At 42.6% G+C, this 21,606-nt stretch overlaps 1 protein-coding gene across 1 annotated transcript in view; it reads left to right on the plus strand.

Moving 5' to 3' along the window:
• Positions 1 to 626: 626 nt before the first annotated feature.
• camk2g2 (calcium/calmodulin-dependent protein kinase (CaM kinase) II gamma 2) overlaps positions 627 to 21,606 on the plus strand; it is a 198,746-nt gene continuing 177,766 nt past the window's right edge. Inside the window, exons 1-2 of the mRNA XM_048616194.1 lie at positions 627 to 754; positions 2,075 to 2,139. Of these exons, the coding sequence (XP_048472151.1) occupies positions 627 to 754; positions 2,075 to 2,139 (193 nt within the window). The remainder of the gene's footprint in view (positions 755 to 2,074; positions 2,140 to 21,606) is intronic.

Raw genomic sequence — 21,606 nt, forward strand, 5'->3', positions numbered from 1 at the left:
GAGACATAGGCTTAAGGTGAGAGGGAAAAGATATATTTCGGGTCCTAAGGGGCAACGTTTTCACGCAGAGGGTGGTGTGTGTATGGAGATGAGCTGCCAGAGGAAGCGGTGGAGACTGGTACAATTACAATGTTTAAAAGGCATCTGGATGGAAATATGAATAGGAATGGTTCAGAGGGATATGGGCCAAATGCTGGCAAATGGGACTAGATCAGATTGGGATGTCTGGTTGGTGTGGATGGGTTGAACTGAAGTGTTTGTTTCTATGATGTATAACTCTCTGATTCTTAATTCCAGGTATTTTTTTCCAGTGAATTCAAATTCCACCATCTGCCATGGCAGAATTTGAGCAGAATGCCAGAATATTACCTGGGTCTCTAGATCACTTATCTAGCAATGATACTATGAGACTATTGCCTCCTTATATAATGTATGGTTCTCTGAATGTGCTGGTAGGGTCAAAGATCTTTCCCATCCTGACTGTTAATGAATGTGATGATTGGTTTCCCATTGAAGTGTTGTGGTCCTTATAGTGATGGTGAAATGTATAAAGTGCCTTGAGCATGATAAACCATCCCAAAGGTGCTATATAGGAGCATCATAAATTCTAATTACACATTGGAAAAATGACGATATTTGGGCAGATTATCAAAAATTTGATTGAAGCCACATGTTTTCAGGAACATCTTCAAGGAAGAAAGAAAGATGAAGAGACAGAGAGGTTTAAGGAGAGGGTCAAGAAGTTGGGGCCCAGGTAGCTGGAGGTTGGCTCAGAAGTGTCTCTAAGGTAGGGAAAATTAGGGTGATTGTACCCCAGGCCCGGTCCTGGGGTCCTTGACATTCAGGAACACCCAGTCACCAGGATATGCGTACCCTTTAAGATTGGTGAAAGTGACACCATGTGACTGTGGAAAGCTTGGAGAGGCACGAGGTGGGATGAACACACAATATGAATTGCCACAGCAGAGCTGGGGTGGTGGGGGTTGGGGGGTTGGGGGGCACGCAGAGGTTGTTGGGGAGGGGGCTCACATTGTTATTTGGACGAGCCCCCCTCCCCAACCAAAAGTCTCAGACCACAGTCCCCAGTGGCAGAGTGATTGAAATCTTGATGCTCAGAGGCCAGAAATAGGGCAGTGCTGAGATGTAGGAGAGTCATAGGGCTGGGGAGAGATTACAAATGCAGGGAGGGGTGAGTCACAGAGAGACTTGAGAAGCAAAGATGCGAACTTTAAAATGAAGGGATTCTTTACCAAGAGCCAATGTCAACAAGCGCAGGGGTGAAGGGGGATCAAGAAGTGTTGCAACTGAAGGCATGGGCAGTAGAGTTTTGGATGACTTCAAGTTTATTAGAAAGTGAGAGACCAAGTCATTGGAAAAGTGTATTGGAATAGTTACGTTTAGAGATGACAAAGGTATACGTGAGGGTTTCTACAGCTGATGAACTGAGACAAAGGTAGCTGTTTTCTTACTGAATGATTTATCGTCCTCCAGTGCACCCAGGGGTCATTAAGAGTAAACCATGTGGTGGGACACTAGATTTGCATTCAGGTAACTAGCTAGAAATGGCAATTTCCCTTCCTGAAGGACATTAACAGAGCACTCTAGTTTTATGACAATGTTGTAGTTTTCATGCTAATGCTTCCTTTGCCAGTTAGATTTTAATGAATTTAATTTCAGAGCTAAGATTTGAACTCGTGACCTTTGGATTGCTAGTCCATTACCATGATTACTACGCTGCTATAACCTGTTTCCGAACCAGTTCAAGTACAATGAGATTAATGTTAGTAGGATTACTTTTGTACTGGTGAGCCGTAAGCCTTTGGCATGTGTGTTGCAATAAAACTGATACTTCAGCCTTGACACGGTGTGCCTGTAAATCTTTCCCATTTGATCAATTTTCAGGAGGTGCCTGAATCACCCATTTCCACTGATAACATTTGCCATTTGTGCTGATATAGATCGTACAAGCCCAGCAATGACCCGTCTATTAATTCATGTCTTTATATTTTAAAAGAAAGTTTCACTCCTATCTCCTTGCTGTCGGTGTGTAATTCTCTCTTGTATTTCTTTGATCTGCAGATCACCAGAAACTTGAGCGCGAAGCAAGAATTTGTCGGCTGCTGAAGCATCCCAATATCGGTATGTCATTTCAAAAGACCATGGTGATCTGTTGTTTAATTAAGATTGGGGGGGGTGGGGGGTGGAGTTGGGGGGCGCGCGAGGGAGGCAGGGAGTGTGGGACTGATTTCTCTGAAGGATATGGGTTCATGTGGTAAAGAGGAAGGGTCAATTTTGCTTTCGTATGGATCCCACAAGGCCACTCTCAATATCTCCCTCATGATAAAACTGTGCTTGCCCTTAGTCTGGATGACCTCTTTCACCCTGTGTGTAGATTATGTTTTGACTCTCTGTCTCTCTTCCTTTACCGAACCCATGTATGCTGACTGACACGCGTGCACGCACACATAGACACGCACGCACAAATGAAAACACATCCACAGACATTCAGATGCACACAGACAAGCACACAATACAGATACACACACAGATGCACACAAATACATGTACAATGGATGCACATACACAAGACATTGGTGAGGCCACATTTGGAGTACAATTGCAATTCTGATCATCCTGCTATGAGAAGGTACTGGAAGGGATGTAAAGAAAGACTTACAAAAATGTTACTGAGACAGGAAGCTTTGAGTTATAAGGAGAGGCTGGGACTTTTCTGCCTGGAGTGTAGGAGGCTGAGGGGTGACCTTATAGAGGTTTATAAAATCACGAGGGGCATCGATAAGGTGAATAGCCAAGATCTTTTCCTGAGGGGAGGTCAAAACTAGAGTACATAAGTTTGAGGTGAGAGGGAAAAGATTTAAAAGGGACCTGAGGGGCAATGTTTTCACACACAGGGTTGTGTATACGTGGACCGAGCTGCTGGAGAAAGTGGTTGAGGTGGTTACAGTTACAAAATTTAACAGGTATGTGGATAGGAAAGGTTTAAAGGGATGTGGGCCAAACGTCGGCATGTGGGACTAGTTCAGTTTAGGAAACCTGGTTGCATGGACAAGTTGGGCTAAAGGGCCTGTTTCTGTGCTGTTTGGCCGTGTAACTCTATGACTATGTACACACATGAACATACGCACACATGCACAGAGATGCACACAGGTAGAGACACAGATATACAGTGTCTCACTTATCCTATACAGTGTCTCACTTATCCCTGCATGCAGAGATGCACACAGACCACACACACACATTGTACAGAGCTCACTGGCTAAGCCAGTTCACGATGAGCAACGGCAGAAGCCTGGATAATAGTTGGCCGGTCACATCTTGTTTGGGGAAACTGTCCCTGATTATTAAGTGGAGAGGCTGAAGTGGATGAGGAAATTGATATTTAAAAGGGAACTCGCTTCTAGGTTACATTAGTCATATTCCAGGAAATACACTTTGTTACTGCTTCATTGTGTTTTTAAAAGAGACTTTGGAATAAAGCCAGCCAGTGATAGGTTTGTGAGTGGTCATAAATGTTCTTTCACCCCGATGGTACCTAAATTTCTTTTTATTTGTCAGACTGATCTTAACAGGGACAAATTAATTGCTGAACACCGAAATCCTGAGATGACAAGTGGCACCAAGGCAATCTAGTAATTTACGGTTTGTGACAAGAAGATAGTTTTAACATCAGAAAAAATCAGTTGTTGCACCTTCACATTGATTCTCTAAGTAAACAGAAGGGTTGGTTTAGTTCCAGATTAGCACTGAGATGTATCATTGGCCATTAAAGCGATCAAAAGAGGATCTGTTTGTCCAGGATGTTACCTGGGTTGGAGTATATTAGCTATAAAGAGAGGTTGGATGAGCTTGGATTGTTTTTGCTGGAGCATGGGAAGCTGTGGGGTGACCTGGTGGAAGTATATAACATTATGTGAGGCATGGATAGGGTGGGTAGTTAGAATTGTTTTTTGCTGCAGGATGATAATGTCAAATACGAGGTAGCAAAGGTTTAAGGTGGAAGGTAAAAAGTTTAAAGGAGATGTGCAAGGAAATTTTTCTTTTTACACAGCAGGAGGTAGGTATGTGCTGCCGGGGAAGGTGGTAGAACCAGATGTGATAGCAACGTTTAAGAGGCATGTAGGTAAATACATGAACACGCAGGGAATAGAGGGATCCAGACCATGTGCAGGCAGATGGGATTAGTTTAGAATGGCATCATGGTCAGCACAGACATGGCAGGCCGAAAGGCCTGTTCTTGTGTTCTACTGTTCTATGTTCTATGACCTAATAGCATTGTCCATCAGCAAATGAACCATTGCTTCAAGGAGTAGGAAGGCAGGTCCAGAGTCAGCTGAGTTTCTTACTCCCGCTTCTGAAGAGTCATATCTGACTCAAAACATTGACTGTTTCTCTCCACAGATGCTGCAGATCTGCTGAGTTTCTCCATCATTTTCTGTTTTCTTTTCTCCTCACGTTGTGTGAGTAATGGCGATGGATAATAGGTATGAAATGGTGAAAAGGAAGACTATTTCTCAAGAGGGGCAAAGGAAGGTACGGCTGGGACAGGAAATGCAGGGGAAGCAAATCCAGGTCGGACCATCAATACAGGGATGATCCATGTAAGTATCTTGGAGCGGGCCTGAGGAATATTGCTGGAGGATTGAGGAGAGATGGCCAGAGATGAAGAGAGAACTTTAACCGCGAGTCAAGACAAAGAACAGCAATTTGCTAAGATTCTGCAAATGTCAAACTGTCACAGTTAATGCATGAAAGTGCTGACGAAAATTACCAAGTTAGGTCATAGATTTTACATTTCACGAGATGAAAAGGATATGCTACGCTCTGCTTGTCTCAAGGGTGTGAATGCATGGCCAAAGTGCAGATTTTCCCTCAACATTTTTTTGTTCTGCTATTGAAATGTAACATGGTATTTGAATGGAGGGACAACAAGAAGCAAGAATTCTTTATTCCACTGGCATCAGGTTGCTAAAAACAGGAAAGGAAATTCAGGACAAACAAGGACCTATTAACACTGTATACATGGAATGACCGTGTGGGTTACATTGGGCTGTGGAATTCCTTTTCTGACTCCTCTCCCTTCTCTCCCTCCACCAAAGATATTCCAGTGAAAGTCCATTCTCCTGCCCTCCCTCACTGTTGCTTCCTGCTGGAGGACGTCCAGGTGAACTGCTCAGCTCCCTTGCACAGTCCCTCCATCACCATCCCCATCTGCTACTAGAGGTCCCATCACAGAATTCTTCTGTAAATCGGTGTCCAAGTCAAATTCACAGCAAACAAAAAGGAAAATGCTTTCTGTTAAATTCATTTTTGGAAATGTGGGCTTTGCTGGTTGGCCATCATTTATTGCTCATTCCTAATTGCTGTTGAGAAGGTGGTACTGAGCTGCCTGCTTGAACTGCTGCAGTCCTTTTGGTGCCAGTGTATCCTTTGGGGAAGGAGTTCTAAGATTTTGACCCGGCAACACTAAAGGAACTGCAGTATATTTCCAAGTCAGGATGGTGAGTGGCTTTGAGGGGAATTTGCAGGGACTGGTGTGCCCATGTATCTGCTGCCCTTGTCCTAGAATGTAGAGGTTATAGGTTTGGAAGTTGCTGTCTAAGGAGCCTTAGTGAATTTCTCCTGGCTTAAAAGGGGCCAGTTAGTGGTCTCTCTCATGAGTGATCCTACCAATGTATTTATTTTTTGTGAACTCTCCTTGGTTGGCTGTTGCTTTTTGAAATCCTTCAGTGTTTAATTCCAGGTTTGTATTCTAAATTGCGTTTGCAGTAGGTTCTACCTGATCCCTGTGAGATGAGCAATGGAATTACCTTGTTTCCTGAATCATATATTGAAGATAATGAGGGATTCAATGGCCCTTTGGGTTTTGTAATTTGAGATTTTGAGTAGGGAAACAGCATCAGGAAATTGACAAAGATGGGAGGGTGGGCTGGGGGAAACAACACAATCATATTCAGGGAGAGGTCAGTGGAAAGTTATGAGGGGAATGGATCTTGAGGAGGTATTCCAAGTTGGATGGAGAGAGGGGCTTTTGGAGGGAGTCCCAAGAAACAGGCCTGAGATGAACCAGTACCTTGTCACGAGTAACAACTCAAACAAAGTTGAGGGAGTGCACAGAAGGTCAAACTGAAATCACCCAACCATCCAAGACAGTCCTAGCTTCTCCAGGGAATAATCTTCAAGGCAATACTGTGAGCAACAGCCTGGAGAAAAACTGTGGAGGAATTCTTTAAGAGTTTACTTGTTGTAACAATTTCAGACCCTTGGTAGTCCAAAACTTGAGTTTTGCTGAAAAAAGGACTCATTTTGTTGAAGTTTTTCATCCTGCACCCCATCAGGACAATTTGCAAGAATGGCAATCCAAGGACAATGTGCAAGAATGGCAACCCAAGAGGAAAACCAACAGTCCAGTTGCATGAGACGAGTGTGCTGGTTGGTTGGTGAGTGAGTGGCCTCTGATTGGTAGAAGTGTTGCCATGGAGAATGCACCAGTTAATGACCAGGCTCACATTGTGGTGCACTAGAAGCTATGGGGTTTAGTACTTGGTACCAGCATGGCTCTGGAGGCTGAACATCCCAATGATTGGCAGACTGTATCATACATCACGGCCCATTGACCATTCTCACGCTCAACCAACCCGTGTTTGTAAAAGTTTATCCGCCATTAGATGTGATTCCTGTCTTGTAAATCATTCATTAAATAATCCGGATTGTCCTAAGAGTTACACTGGAAACCAGTTTCAAATCATCAGCTTGGCTCGCAATGTGATATAAATGTGCAGGCCAGAAGCTACATGGATGAGTACTCAGGACCAGGTTTATGTCAGTGAAAGGAATTTGTACAATCGTTGCCTTTTTTATGAAAAAGGCAACAGCCAATTGCTGCTGCGTCCCCAAGGCAATACCATGACCAATTGGAATCTATCTGTCTTGTCTAAGAATTAAGATTGATAATTAACTGTTCTTGCTGGATCTCCATGGCGATGGTGGCACATCTATTTGGCATCCTCCCCTCATTCTGTATAGAACGATGCACCAATTTTCAAGTCTAGTTTTTGCGTCCTAGTCCTGATGAGTGCAAGATAGAAAGCTTTGACTTCTGCTTATAGGGGAAGATGATGGCCTAGTAGAATTATTGCTGGACTGTTAATCCAGAGACCCAAGTAGTGTCCTGGGACCTGGATTCAGATCCTGCCATGACAGATGGTGGAATTTGAATTGAATAAATATCTGGAATTAAGAGGCTAATGATGACCATGAATCCATTGTCAGTTGTTGGAAAAACCCATCTGGTTCACTAATGTCCTTTAGGGAAGGAAACTGCCATCCTTACCTGGTCTGGCCTACGTGTGACTCCAGACCCACAGCAATGTGGTTGACATTTAACTGCTCTCTGGGCAACTAGGAATGGGCAATAAATGCTGGCCTGGCCAGTGACGCCCTCATCCCATGAATAAATTTTTAAAAAGAGACTACTTTCAGCAATGATATTTCAATAAGAAAAATGCAAACTGTATAATTTGCCAAAAAATGAAAGTCTGAGAAAGCTCTCATTTTCTGCCAAACGACTTCACATTGAAGGGAAATCTCATAGGGTTGGCATTTTGAAGAATATAAGACGTTAAAATGGCGAGTGCAAGTCATCCATTTTGAACTGAGTATACTGAGCAACGACCGATGTGTCTTGATAAACTGCCATAGTTTACAGGTTTCATTACAAATAAAAGGCTCTTATGAAGATTAGCAACTTCATTCTGAAAGAAAAGTTCAAAAGTTTATTGAAGAAAGAAGACTAATTTTAATAATGTAAAGTCAGTTGTGGTCATGACCTGATTTAAAATGCAGCCTCATAAGATGCCCAATGGTTCCCAATTAGAGACTACAGAATGTTTTTGGCATTCTGTTTCACGTTTGGCCTGATACTCTGGCATAGTAAAAGGCAACACACAAGAAACCATGCCATGCAGTACCTTAGGAAATTCACGAGTTGGTTTACAAAGAATTCCCCTCCTTTTGTATCTCAACAGATCTGTAGACCTTCTCAAAGGATGAGTTTAATTTCACAGGAAACACAAAACAAAGGAATTTGTCATGATTATTTTATGAGGGAACCTTACGATGAATCCCAACAGTGGGATTAAAATCAGTGCAAACTTTGCAGGGATGGATTTGTAAAAGTGATCTATTGGCAGAGTTTGTAATCTAGGCATCTGTTTGGACTAAAGTTTGTCTAAATTCGAACATTATGCACATTTCAACATGAGCTGTGTTCCCTCAGTTTATTGTAGAATTTGTTAGTTAGGTTACTTGCTTTTTGTCTGTTTGATAAATTGGGGCCGCTGCTGGTGTCTGCAATAGATTGGTAATGTCACTGGACTAGAATTCCTGAGGTGCCAGGCTAATTCTCTGAGAACAGAACAGCAGGCGAAACTTGAATTTAATTCATTAATTCTGGAATTGAAAGTAGTCTAAGTCACTGTGACAAGGCAACTTGATGGTCGTCAAACCCAACTCGTTCACTAATGCAGGAAATCTGCCATCCTTACCCGGTCTGGCCTACATTGTGACTCCAGACTTGCAGCAATGACTGTTAAACACCATCTGAAATGGCTTAAGTGCAATTAGTGAAGGCAGTAAACCTGCTGGTTGTGCTGACATCCCATGGAAAGATTAGGTAAAACTGGACAAGTACGGTAGATACTGTGACATTAGAGTTCATCCTTCACACTGTGATCATTTTACATAAACAGCTGATACTTGTGTGGTAACATGTGATCTACAAATAGCTATTTTAGATAAAACTGTCCAGACATAGAATTGTACAATGCTGAAAGAGGCCATTCAGCCCATTGAGTCCTCACTGACCCTCCAAAGAGCAACCCATCCAAACCCACACCCCTATCCTATCCCCGTAACCCTACATTTACTATGGCTAACCCACCTAGCCTGCACATTCCTGGACGCTATGGGCAATTTAGCATGGCCAATCCAACTAATCTGCACATCTTTGGACTGTGGGAGGAAACCCACACAGACATGGGGAGAATGCGCAAACTCCACACAGATAGTTACCCGGGGCTGGGTCCCTCGTGCTGTGAGGCAGTAGTGCTAACCACTGATCCGCCATGCCACCCATGTTATGAAGCACCTCAGGGGTAGGTGGTCCACGACTGCATCACACGAGCCCTCATGGATTACGGATATATTTGGATTAAATATCCTTATGGTGCTAACAGATAAATAACCTGTTCTTGATCTCCTTTGCTGTGCTTAACTGTGATGGCTGTTTACATGTAACAAGCTGTTTACCATTGCGGTTCCTAATTAACTTTGACAGCTATATTGTGTTTGACAGACTGTGTTTAGCATGTTGACAAGCACCCATCTCGCTCCAGAAACTCATCTAACTCTGCGACCAAAATAGGAGGTAGCTAGGGCGAGCTGTGGATATTGTTGAGCAGTGAAGAAAAAGCCAGAGCATTTAATGCAGCACAGCACGACCCTCGAAACAGTTTGAGTTCTGAGCCTGATGGAATGAGTCACTATAAATCATCAGTACTTTTCCTGCCTTAGTGAAAATTACTTACGAGATATGTATAGGCAATGAGCTTTAATGTTGCAGTGAGCTGCATTTAGTCACTGCTAATGAACAGCCACAAGCTGTAGCAGTTCCCTAAGAACTAAGAGGTTTTGAACAGCTGATGATATTGGATTCATTTCCAGTTTTGAGAGCAGCTTTCTGGTTGCTCCTCATCTCTCTCAGCAAAGGTCGAACTGATGTATATCGGAAAACAGATCAATAAGGGCTGATGCTAAGTCATCTGCTCTGAATCTGAAGAATTGTAATTGCTTTGGTCTGGATACTGCCCAATAATTCACATTGTGCTGCCTTCAATTTTCAGAAACTGCTGCCGAGAAATTACTATTGGTGAATGAATGCTTAACACGTTCAGTCCAGATTTATTTTTCTTCTGTTTTCACTCAGACATTAACCTGTTTACTTCAACTAGGCTAACATCTGTGCAAAAGTCAGGGACAGCAGAATGTCATAACAGCACATTAAGCTTCCATCTGCAACAGTATTTTCTAAATTCCCAATATATATGTTGGATATCCTAAAGCAAAGGACTGAGGATGCTGGAGATCTGAAACAAAATCAGAAATTGCTGGAGAAACTCAGCGGGTCTGGCAGCATCTGTGGAGTGAGAGCAGACTTAATGTATGTTAGGTTGAATTCAGTAATTCTAGTGACCCTAGTGACTTTAACAAGAAATGATTATGAGAGTCATAGAGTCATACAGCACAGAAACAGACACTTCAGTCCAACTCATCCATGCTGACCAGGTTTCCTAAACTGAACTAGTCCTATTTGCCTGCATTTGGCCCATATCTCTCTAAACCTTTCCTATTCATATACCTGTCCAAATGACTCTTAAATGTAATCGTACCCGTCCCTACAACTTCCTCAGGCAGCTTATTCTATGCACGCACCACCCTCTGTGTGAAAAAGTTGCCCTTCAGGTCCCTTTTAAGTCTTTCCCCTCTCACCTTAAATCTATATATCTAGCCTCTCGTTAGAACTAAAACCTTCCAGTCCTGGCAACATTCTTGTAAATTTTTTCTGTACCCTTGCTAGTTTAACAACATCCTTCCTATGGCAGGGTGACCAGAATTGTGTGCAGTTTTCTAAAAGTGGCCGAACCAATATCTTGTATGGCCGCAACATGACATCTCAATGCACTGGTCAATGAAGGCAAGTATGCCAAACCCCTTCTCACCACCCTGTCTACCTGTGATGCCACTTTGAAGAAATTATGAACCTGCACCCTAGATCTCTTATCTAGCAGTACTCCCCAGGGCCCTACCATTAACTGTTTAGGTCCTGTCCTGGTTTGCCTTACCAAAATGCAACACTTTGCATTTAGCTAAATTAAATCCCATCTGCCTCTTCTTGGCCTATTGGCCTATCAAATTGCCTCATTATGAATCTGATCAGGCTTGGATGTTGTGTGGTTTCAGTTCCATGCTTTGTGGCTGACCTTTTCAGAGACGACAAAGGTTTGCTGGATTGAATGGCCACCTTCTGTAGGGTGAAGGTTTTATAGTACCTGGACTTTGAAAGAGCTGGTTTATCTCAATCTAATCATTGCAACTTACTGCCATATCAAGTATCGCCACAAGGGCGGCAGCAGATTGTGAATGAAGCCCATCTTCTACTCATGGGGCAACTAAGGATGGACAGTTGAAGTGGCTTTGACAGCATCCCCAGAAACAAATAAGAAAGAAATAAGAAAATAAAGCCAAGGTCTGCAGATGCTGGAAATCTGAAATATAAACAGAAATTGCTGGAGAAGCTTCGCATCTGTGGAGAGAAAGCAGAGATAACGTTTCAAGACCAGTGACCCTTCTTTGGAACTGAACATCCAGCTCTGAAGACGAGTCAGTGGACTGGAAACGTTAACTCTGCTTCCTGCCTAAAGACGCAACCAGACCTGCTGAGTTTCTCCTGCAATTCTGTTTTTCAACAAAGAACCAAGGGTGCTTTTCACTTGGCAGCTATAAGAAGGACAGTCTCGCCCCATTATAGGTCATATGATATAGTGACATATACTTGCTCAATCTATCATTATACAGTCCAGCTGGAGTAGCATATGCAGTACTGAATAATCATCTGTCTAGAAATCTCATCCTGTATGTTTAATATATCAAACATGTAGTCCTAATGTGTGTTCCCCAAGTACTGGGTTTTTCCAAGTTTTTGTTGCAAAAGTTATCTCGAGAAGCTCAAGGATTTCCTGAAGACTGGGCTCCAGCTGTAGGTGGATGAGAAAGATTCTTGGCAAACATTGATCTTGCTTTTGTTATAGTCTGGTTAGGTGCAGGAGCAGATCAGACATAACTGGTGTTATCAATAGAATGTTTGCATTTACTGATTCTGCGGTGGTTCTGCCAATCGTTGTGGCCATTTGAGTTTGGGCTATTGTAGACACTAATCCAGGAGCAGTCCTTAAGTACCCAGAATGTCTGTCCATTGCCTTTGTGCGTGTCTGTGCATGTAATCCTCAGAATGATGAATAGACAGGTGCTTTGCATGGTCAGCACAGTCAGTACTATAGGTTGTACCTCTGTAATCCAGCAGCTCAGGACCATGACATGTATTGGGGTGAGCATGACCATGTTTAAAAAACACTGTGCAGCATAAAATGAAATTATCAGTACAATTCCAGCTGCTTTGTCACTGCTGCAGTCTTCACGCTGCTAACAATCCTTCTACATTATGTGAGTGCAGACTGACTGGAGCTATTGTGTGTTCCAGACCAGGTTAGGGAGGTACACCCTGTTCCCAGACCTTACAGACTGACATCATTCACTTGTTGAACAATGGGATGTGGGCCTTCCTGGCTGGGCCAATATTAATGACCTGTCCCGAATTGCCCTTGAGACCATGGTGCTGGTGATGATGGTGAGCTGTCTAGTTGAATTGCTGTAGTGCATACGAGGGGTAGGGTAAGTGCACCCACAGTATTGTTAGAAATGGAGTTGCAGGATTTTGACCCATTAACAACATAGGAATGTTGATATAGTTCCAAGGCAGCACATTGGGTGCTAATCAATGGCTGCTTTCTCCCAGATGGTGTCAAGCTGTTGACACTGCACTCATCCAAGCAGGTAGGGAGCATTCCATAACACTTCTGAATTGCACCTTGTAGATGGTGGACAGGCTTTGGGGAGTTAGGAGATGAGTTACTCGTTTCGGAACTGCTCTTAAAGCCATTGTATTCGTAAAAGTAGTTAGTTCAGTTTCTGGTCAATGGTTACCTTCAGGATCTTGATAATAGGCAATTCTGTAATAGTTATCCATTGAATGTCATAGGGAGATGGTTAGAACAAAAGGAGTAGGTAGTTCAGCTCCTTCAGCACACACTATCATTTAATACAATAATGGCAATCATGCTGTCTTATTGAAGATGGCCATTGCCTGGCACTTGTGTGGCATGAGTCTTACTTAACTCTTATCAACCGAAGCCCGAATATTATCATCATATCATATACCACGGCTGGGAAATTGCACTTTAGATATCTTTGTGCAAGCACTTATTCACACAAAATTCCTTTGTCTGCAAGTGTTACGGAGGCATTAAACCATTTAAATATCACAGATGAGCATTTCAAAATACAAGCCAGAGGCAAGAGGTGGCCACTCAGCCCCTTGAGTCTGCTCTTCCACTCAGTAAGATAGTGAGTTGATCTGATTGTGGCCTCAAATCCACTTTCCTACCTTCTCCTGCTACCCTTTGACTCTCCTGTGAGTGATGGTTTGAGGAAAATGTTTTTCACTCAGAGGATGGTGGGGGGGGGGGTCTGGAATGCATAGCCTGGGAGGGTAGTTGAGGTGGGAAACCTCATAATTTTTAAACGTACTTGGATGAACATCTGAAGTGTCATAATATTCATGGCTATTGGCCAAATGTGGGAAAGTGAGACATTGTAGTCAGTGGTATGTTTTTGGCTGTACAGACACAATGGGCCGAAAGGCCTCTTCTGTATCGCATGATTCCATGATCCTTTCAGCATCCACCCTGTCAAGACCCCTTGGACGAGGTGAACCTAGTGTGGAAACTAAAGAGTTTCCCGTAGATATTAATGATCATTTGAAACATTTGAGTCTGATTCAAGCTACTGATGTGCTCTGGTTTTCACTGTCCTGGGAAGATGTTCAAAGTGAGTGGCTGACCAGAGGCCAAGCTGCTCCATGCCAGAAAGGAGCTGGCAAAGCATATGAGAAACAGTTCACTTCTCTCTCTCTCTCTTACAATGTAACACTGACAGACACCTTTATGGCTGGGGGAGAAGCAATTTTTTTAATGGAGTAGGAGGAGGCAGCAGCTAAGTGGCTTTAATAAGACACCTTAAAATCTAATGAGAAAAATGGAAATCAGAATGTAAGTGGTGAGCAGGAAGGGTAAGTTTACACTTGAGCATTTGACCCTCTAGCAAAGCAAGGGCATGTCACAAAGAGGATCGCGATGCCAGGATCATACAGTGATCACATGGGGTGGGGGGAGGGGTGCGGTTAGTTAAATTGTTAAAATAATCATTTGAGGTCTTGCCTTTTAAATTTGAACTGAGAAAGTCTATTCCTGGCAATGACTCCTTCACACTTTGCCACCTCCAGAGCTGATGACAGCTATTCTGGAAGCAGAGGTTGTCAGGATGATGAGTGCATGTGATCACTGTAATTCAGACCATTCTGGTGAGTGCTAGGAGAGGGTGAAGACCAACTGGTTGCTTCCAAGAATCCAGGCATTTGTGGAATAGTGCACAGCTGCGCTTTCCCTTCAGAAATAAAACTTGTGTAGTGACATTTGTAGATAGACTTGGCAAGAGGAAGGTGTTTGGCACAAACAGAAGCGGGACTCCATACAGAAAGCAGCCCAAGAATGATGGTGATGATTGGAATGGAGTGCCCTTTAAAAGTGCAAACTGCACATGATGAGGGCAATACAGTTGAATTAAACAGCTGTTTCACTTAGACAATGAGCATAGGGTTAGAGGACACCAGTCTTGAGCAAGGTTATAGACAAGTTTCCCTTCTATGAAGACATTGCCAGCGAAGGCAAATTGTTTGGCATCAAGTTGACTTGTATAAATGGCAGTGGTGTTGCTCGTGGTTGAGAATACTGTTTGAAAGTATCGGTAGCACTGTTTGATTGGAAAGAACTTTGTATCCTTCAAAGTAAGGTTGAGTGGTGAGTAAGCATCTGCCAGAACAATCCCATGTTGACTTAGAAAATTAAGTCTGTTGGGCTGAGAAGCTGGCTTCTGTTCAATATATGTTCTTGAGATGGTTGAGAGTCTTTGGAATTGTCAACCCCAGAGAGTTGTAAATGCTTAAACTTTGAGATCAATAGAATCCTGGAGTCTAAGGGATGAGGAGGGAAAGGTGAGAAATGGGGTTGAGGTACAAGATTGACCTTGATCTTACTGACATCAGAAAGTGTACATTCCTCACCTATCTATGTCCTTACAAAACAGGAAGGGAAAGAGATTGAGACTGGACGACAACTTGTTTTGTAACAATCTAGGATTGTGAGAAGGGAGGCTGGATTGAGCGAACCGTAACTTGAACAAACGTTTGGAATTAAAAAACAGGAGAGGTTAACAGAAATAAACGAGCACAGTGATTGTAACAAACTGTGAAGCGCCAAATGAACTGTAAGGAAGAACAATAAGTTACCAGAAGATGGCTTAGTTGAATGTCAGCACTTTGGTTATTGATTCAATCCATAGTCAAGTGTTAGTAACTAAATTGTTTTATATCCAGCATTCTTCTGAAAAGTAACTTTTTAGAGTCATACAGCATAGAAGCACACCCTTTGGTCCAACTCGTCTGTCCCAACCAAGTTTCCCAAACTAAAACTAATCCCACTTGGCTGTGTTTGGCCCATATCCTTCTAAACTTTTCCTGTTCATGTACTTTAGATGTCTTTTAAATGTTCTAACTGTACCTGCATCTACCACTTCCTCTGGCAGTTCATTCCACATACGAACCACTCTCTTGTGTGAAAACATTGCTCCTCCCCCAGTCCCTTTTTGTTCTTTCTCCTCTCACCTTAAAAATATGTCCCCTAGTTTTTAACTCTCCCACCTTAGTGCAAAGATCTTTTGCTATTCTCCTTATCTATGCCCCCGTGATTTTATAAACTTCTGTAAGAGGTCACTTCTCAAACTCCTATGCTTCAGTGGAAAAAGTCCCAGCCTATCTAGCGTCTCCTTGTAACTCAAACCCTCCAGTCCAATCAACATCCTGGAAAATCTTTTCTGAACCCTCTCCAACTTAATAATATCTTTCCTTCCTGTAGCAGGGCGACCAGAACTGGACACCGTACTCCAGAAGCGGCCTCACCAACGTCCTGTACAACCTCAATATGACATCCTTTCTTGTGCAATTTGCTCTCCGTTTTCATTCATTTCAATGTGATCAGTTTCATCAGTAATAAATTTCATTTATTTGCACAAGTTTGAAAAGGGATGTGGAGCAAAGCGGGGCAGATATCAGAGTTGCTTTGCATAGTAGCTCATTGCATAAGACAGCTTTAGTATTTGGTGTCGTTTGTAACATAGAAAGAGTGCTCACCTTCTGTCTCTTGGAACCCCTTGACCATTTCTGCACAGATCAGAGCTGGAAGCACAGCAATATCCTGCCACAGTAATTTTGTGATATATCTGTTACAGGTTGTAGGTGAAGACAGCTGTCTTCGGGGGATTTAAACTGGGGACGTGGAGCTGGCTCCTGAACAGAGCATGTTGGGCTTGCCAGCATCTGAGAAATGGCTCATTCCATTCCCAGCAATAGCTTTCAAGCTGTGGTCAAAGGTCAGAGCAAGTCATAACAGTAGTACATGAGGTTTGCTGTTGTTTGACCAAACATTTTGGAATACGGGATCCAGATACTGTACATGCCAGTCAACAGGCAAAGTGCCAGCAGAAGCTTGTAAACGAAAGAAAACATTTCCTAAGCTTGCAGACTATTTTTGTCATGTTATATGGGGTGTCACTTGACCTCAACTGTGTCAGCCAATGACTTGGAACTTCTTCAGGGCAGTATGCTCTGAAAACGGTCAACCTGCTCAGCATCAGCACAGCAAGTGAAGTCTGTTTACAGAGTCCAACTTAAATCAGGCCTGCAGTAATCCTGTGACCAAAACTGCTGCAACTTTCCCTGATTAATTCACCTCCAGCAAAAGGCAGTAAATGGAGGACAGTTGCACAATACCAGTTAAACAGAAGCATAGAAAATAGGAGCAGGTGCAGGCTGTTCAGCCCTTCAAACCTTTTCTGCCGTTCAATATGATCGTGCTAATTCTCTGTCTCAGTACCGTACTCCCACTTTCTCCCCCACACCTCTTGATGCCTTTAAACTACTGTTTGAGTGAAGAAATCTGTCTGTGTAAAACCAACCTCACTCACTTAACAACAGGCCAGTGTCTCGGTCAAATACAGAGGGCACTGGAGAAACTCGGCAGGGTGGGCAGCATCTGTGGAGAGAGAAAGAGAGTTAATATTTTGAGTCTGGTGTGACCCTTCTTCAGAACTAGTCTCTGGATCTGACTGACAGAAGAATTAACCAGCTTCTCCATTCTGGCTGGGAATTGTGGTGTTGCTTGCATGCAGAGTTATACACTCTAAGTAGTCACCTCTCTTGATCTGATGAGTAAATAAAGGGTGATGTCCCCACACCTCCACATTTCTGGGAACCCTCCCATCAATGAGTCATCTACTGATGTGCGATTTCAGGACTCGAAGCACAGGATGCAAAAGTTACGAATTGAAAACTCCCTTACAGAAGCCGCACTTTTACCAAAAATCCATTTGAGTTCTTGTTAATTGACTTCTGGTTATTTATCCATCAACCTGCAATAGCAGTAACCCTTTGTTGCACTAGGGCATCGTGCCAAATGGGCCTAACATCAGTGATTGTCCACACTGTGGTATGATCCAGTTCATTAGCTTCAGGACACCTGTGACTAGTGGTGAGTCCAGTTGTGGTCCATTGAACTGTGAGTAAATATTGACCATCGCTGAATCTGTGATCTAACTAGTCTCATTCCTGTATAGAATTGTATACTCGTATAAAGCCTGGACAGACTAGATGTAGGGAGGTTGCTTTCCATGTTTGGGGAGTCTAGAACCAGGGACACAGTCTCAGGTCAGAATGTGGACCATTTAGGACCATTCAGAGAATGGTCAACCTGAGGAACTCACTGCTACAAAAGGCAGTGGAGGCTGGGTCATATTCAAGAAAGAGATTCTTAGTTTTTGTTTTAGGTTTTAAACTTATCAAGGAGTATGGGGATAAAGTGGGAAAATGACAATGAGACAGTGGATCAGCCATATCATATTGAATGGCATAGCAGGCTCAAAGGATTGCTCTTAATTTCTATGTGCTTATCTGTATCCATGATTTCTGGACCTGGAGGACTGTAACAGTCATCAGTTTAACCAATCAGAATGAGCACTCAAGGCCAGGAGAAGAAAGGAAGCACGTCCCGTAGTATGCAGTTCCAATGTAATCATGGCAATGGAGCAGCGTCACCCAACAACGATGTGGACCAGCAGTTATAATTCCTGTCTATAAAACATTCCTACCTTTAGTCACATTTATTCAATCTATTTCATCATTAGCTGTAATGCAGGGAAGTGAGTGTACGTTCACCAAAAGATGGTGATGTTGAGAACCGAGTTTTTATCTAATTCAGTTGTGGGACTTGGGCATCACTGGCGGGGCCAGCATTTATTCCTTGCTCCTCGTAGCCCTTGAGAAGGTGGTGGTGAGCTGCCTTCTTGAACCAGTGCAGTCCAGGGAGGTCTCTTGGAGAGGGAATTCCAGGATTTCGACCCAGTGACACTGAAAGAATGGCAATATATTTCCAAGTCCGGATGGTGAGTGGCTTGGAGGGGAACTTGCAGGTGGTGGGGTTCCCATGTACCTGCTGCCCTTGTCCTTCTAAATGGAAGTGGCCATGGGTTTGGAAAGTACTGTCTAAGGATCTTTGAGTTTCTGCAGTGCCTCTTGTAGATAGTACACACTGCTGTTCCTGAGCATTGATGGTGGATGGAGTGGATGCATAGGCCACACTTGTATTCTGTGGAATGTAAAAGAAGTGGGGGGTACTTTTGATTTTAGATTTTGGGATCTTGAAAGCAATTAAGAGAGAGAGAGGGACAGTGTTCAGAGCATAACCTTAAAGTTATCATCAAGCAGTTCAGGAGAGAAGTTGAAAACCACTTGTTTACACAACGTGTGGAACTGTCTCCCACAAAAAAAATGATAGTTGAATCTCAACTCAGTACTTTAAATCTGAGATCAATAAATGTTTGCTAGCTAAGATTATTAAGGATGTGATGCTCAGGCAGTGGATGGAATTAGGAGGCTGATCAACCATGTTCTGCTTGAATGAAGGAACAGATTAAATATAATAACTTTATGTAACAAGTCAAATAACTCCTATCCCTTTGCATTCTACAAGTGGGTGATTGTACTGCCCAACGATTGCAATAAGTGACAAATTTGGCAATAATCTCCATCATCCCTGTGAGTAAGCTGTTGCTCTGGGAGATAGGCATTGTTAACATACAACCCTTTTTAAAAAAGGAAACTGAATTTTCCCAGTGTACTGCCCAAATTCCTTCCTTTACACAGCGAAAGTAGTTGATAAACCTCCATTTCTATGTTCATGGTGTGATTACAGTACGCATAAATTGTTTGCTGTTTTACCCTGCTCAATAAAATTTGCTGCACCGTGTCATTTTTCACTGAGGGGGAAGGACTTTTTTTGAGATTTTCCAAAGAGAGGTGAAAAAGCTCTTTTCAATTGCCAATCCATATTGTTTGTTAAATATATGAATCCCGTCAGTAGATTGCATCTTTATCTGTGGCTCCATGTTTATTCTGTGATGTGGTTGATTGTTTTATTTTGCTCTCGATGAGCTGTTGCAGTGCAGCAAAGGAATTATCCTATCATTTCCACTCTCTGTGCTGCATTTCCTGATTGACAATGATGAATTGTTAACAGCTCTCCGAAAATAAACAGAATATAATAAATGTGACATCATGTTACCTCTTGGGGGTGATCTTCATACCTCATTTGTATGACATGAAAATGTCACGGGCCTTTTACATGTGAAAAAGAGAAAACTAGCAAGGGAGGACATTAAGTTCATCAAGGCTTGCTGACCTGGCAACTCTGAATGTTTTCTCTGTGTCCCTGAATACTGTGACCTCTGTCTCCTTTTTGACAAACTCTGCTTAGTGAGGTAAATGCTGTTTGATTGGAGAGTGGGCAGCACAACCTCAGGGTAAGAACTCGCCCATTTCAGACTGAGATGAGTAGAGTTTTCTTCACTTAGAGGACTGCAAATCTTTGAAATTGCCCATGTTGTAGCTGATTTCTTAAAAATATCCAAGAAGAGGACAACAGGCCTTTGTGCTGTAAGGGAGTCAATGGATATGGGGATTGGGTGAGAAAGTGGAGTGAGTGTCCAGCATAAGCCATGATCTTATTAAATAATAGAGCAAGCATGAGGAGGCAATATAAAGGCTAGTGATAACATTTCCTATGTTCTTCAGAACAGCACAATTGATTGTTAATGAGTACATCAATAAGTTCCAAATTAATAAATTAATTTCTTTAAGTATTCTCCTAGCTCAATTTTGTGCTACCATCTGATTTGCCGGTTACACTAATGTATTTAATTTCTTTTTAGAGGCAAGAGTAGCAAATGTTTTATGAATGTCAGGCATTCATTGTCAACTTGACACGATAGCCACACACTTGTCTCTAACTCCAGACGGTTGCAATTCTCGAGATTGAAGCATAATCTGGTCTTGTGCAAATATAGTGCCAGGAGTGAGGAATTGCTGAACTGATGGCATTCCCAATGACAGATGAAGCCATGGCCAAGATAGCTGTTGGTTTGGGTGAGCAATAAAGATGATAATTACATGATTGAAGAAGAGCGAAGTGATGTCCTGGCCAACATTCCTTTCCTGACCATCACCTAAAACAGATATATTGGTCATTCATCCCATTTGTTGTGTGTAAGGTCAGTCTGTGGGTGAGTTGGTGACCGTATTTGCCCCTCTGACAATAGATGTCCAATACATCAGGAGTAATTCACTGTTTCGGAAGCCCTTTCGAATGTCCTGATGATGTAGAAGATGCTTGTTTGAAGAAGCCATTTCTTACAAACATGAAAGAAAAGCCATTTTACAATTTAGAGAAATGCAGCTAGCATTTGGCTAACCACAAGTGAGTGGTCATTGGTTTTCAATTCTTATACATGGGACTTTTGTTGAATTGAGACATGTTGCTAACGCCTTTTGCCTTGTACTCATCAGGACAAATGCAAGAATGCCAAATTTCAAACAATCACAACAACTTAAACTGCAGGGGAAAAGGGTGCTGTTTGATTGGCAAGTCGACTCTGGCCAAGGTAAAAGCAATGAGGAACTGTAGGCTCCATCACCTCATGGCTAATTCAGAAAATGCACAAAGCCTGTACATTTCCTTTTGTTTTCAGAGGATGGGACTCTGCCGATTCATGTATATAAATTCCAATGGGTAAATGAGCCATGTTACGAGCTGAATTGATCATTCAAACCTGGTTGTTACTGCAGCTATTGTCACCAACATTCACTGTCTGGACTACACAAGGAACATTACAAAGTAACTGTCTAAATAATAATGGTGACTCTAATCAGAAAGTCATTTATAGCTGTGTTCAGGATGCTATGAGCGAGCATATAAATGTATATTGGCTCCTTCGATGAATTTTACCAACTGTCAGTGGGCAAAGGCTGCTCTACGAAGCATCTAAAAATATAGCCAGTCCATGGCTTTTGACCAGGTGTTAGTTTGAACAGTTGTTCTTGAATATATGAAGAGTTTTGCAATAAAGAGAACTATTTGTAGTTGGTACAAAGTGATGAACGGAAACATTTCCACTGGTTGGGAGCCAATGGATGATCCTGGTTCTTCCCAAATGAGACTTCTGAAAATAGTATCCATTGGGTCTTATTCGCAG

Source organism: Rhincodon typus, chromosome 34 (genome assembly GCF_021869965.1).
Source record: "Rhincodon typus isolate 14 chromosome 34, sRhiTyp1.1, whole genome shotgun sequence".
Classification (NCBI taxonomy): Eukaryota; Metazoa; Chordata; class Chondrichthyes; order Orectolobiformes; family Rhincodontidae; genus Rhincodon; species Rhincodon typus.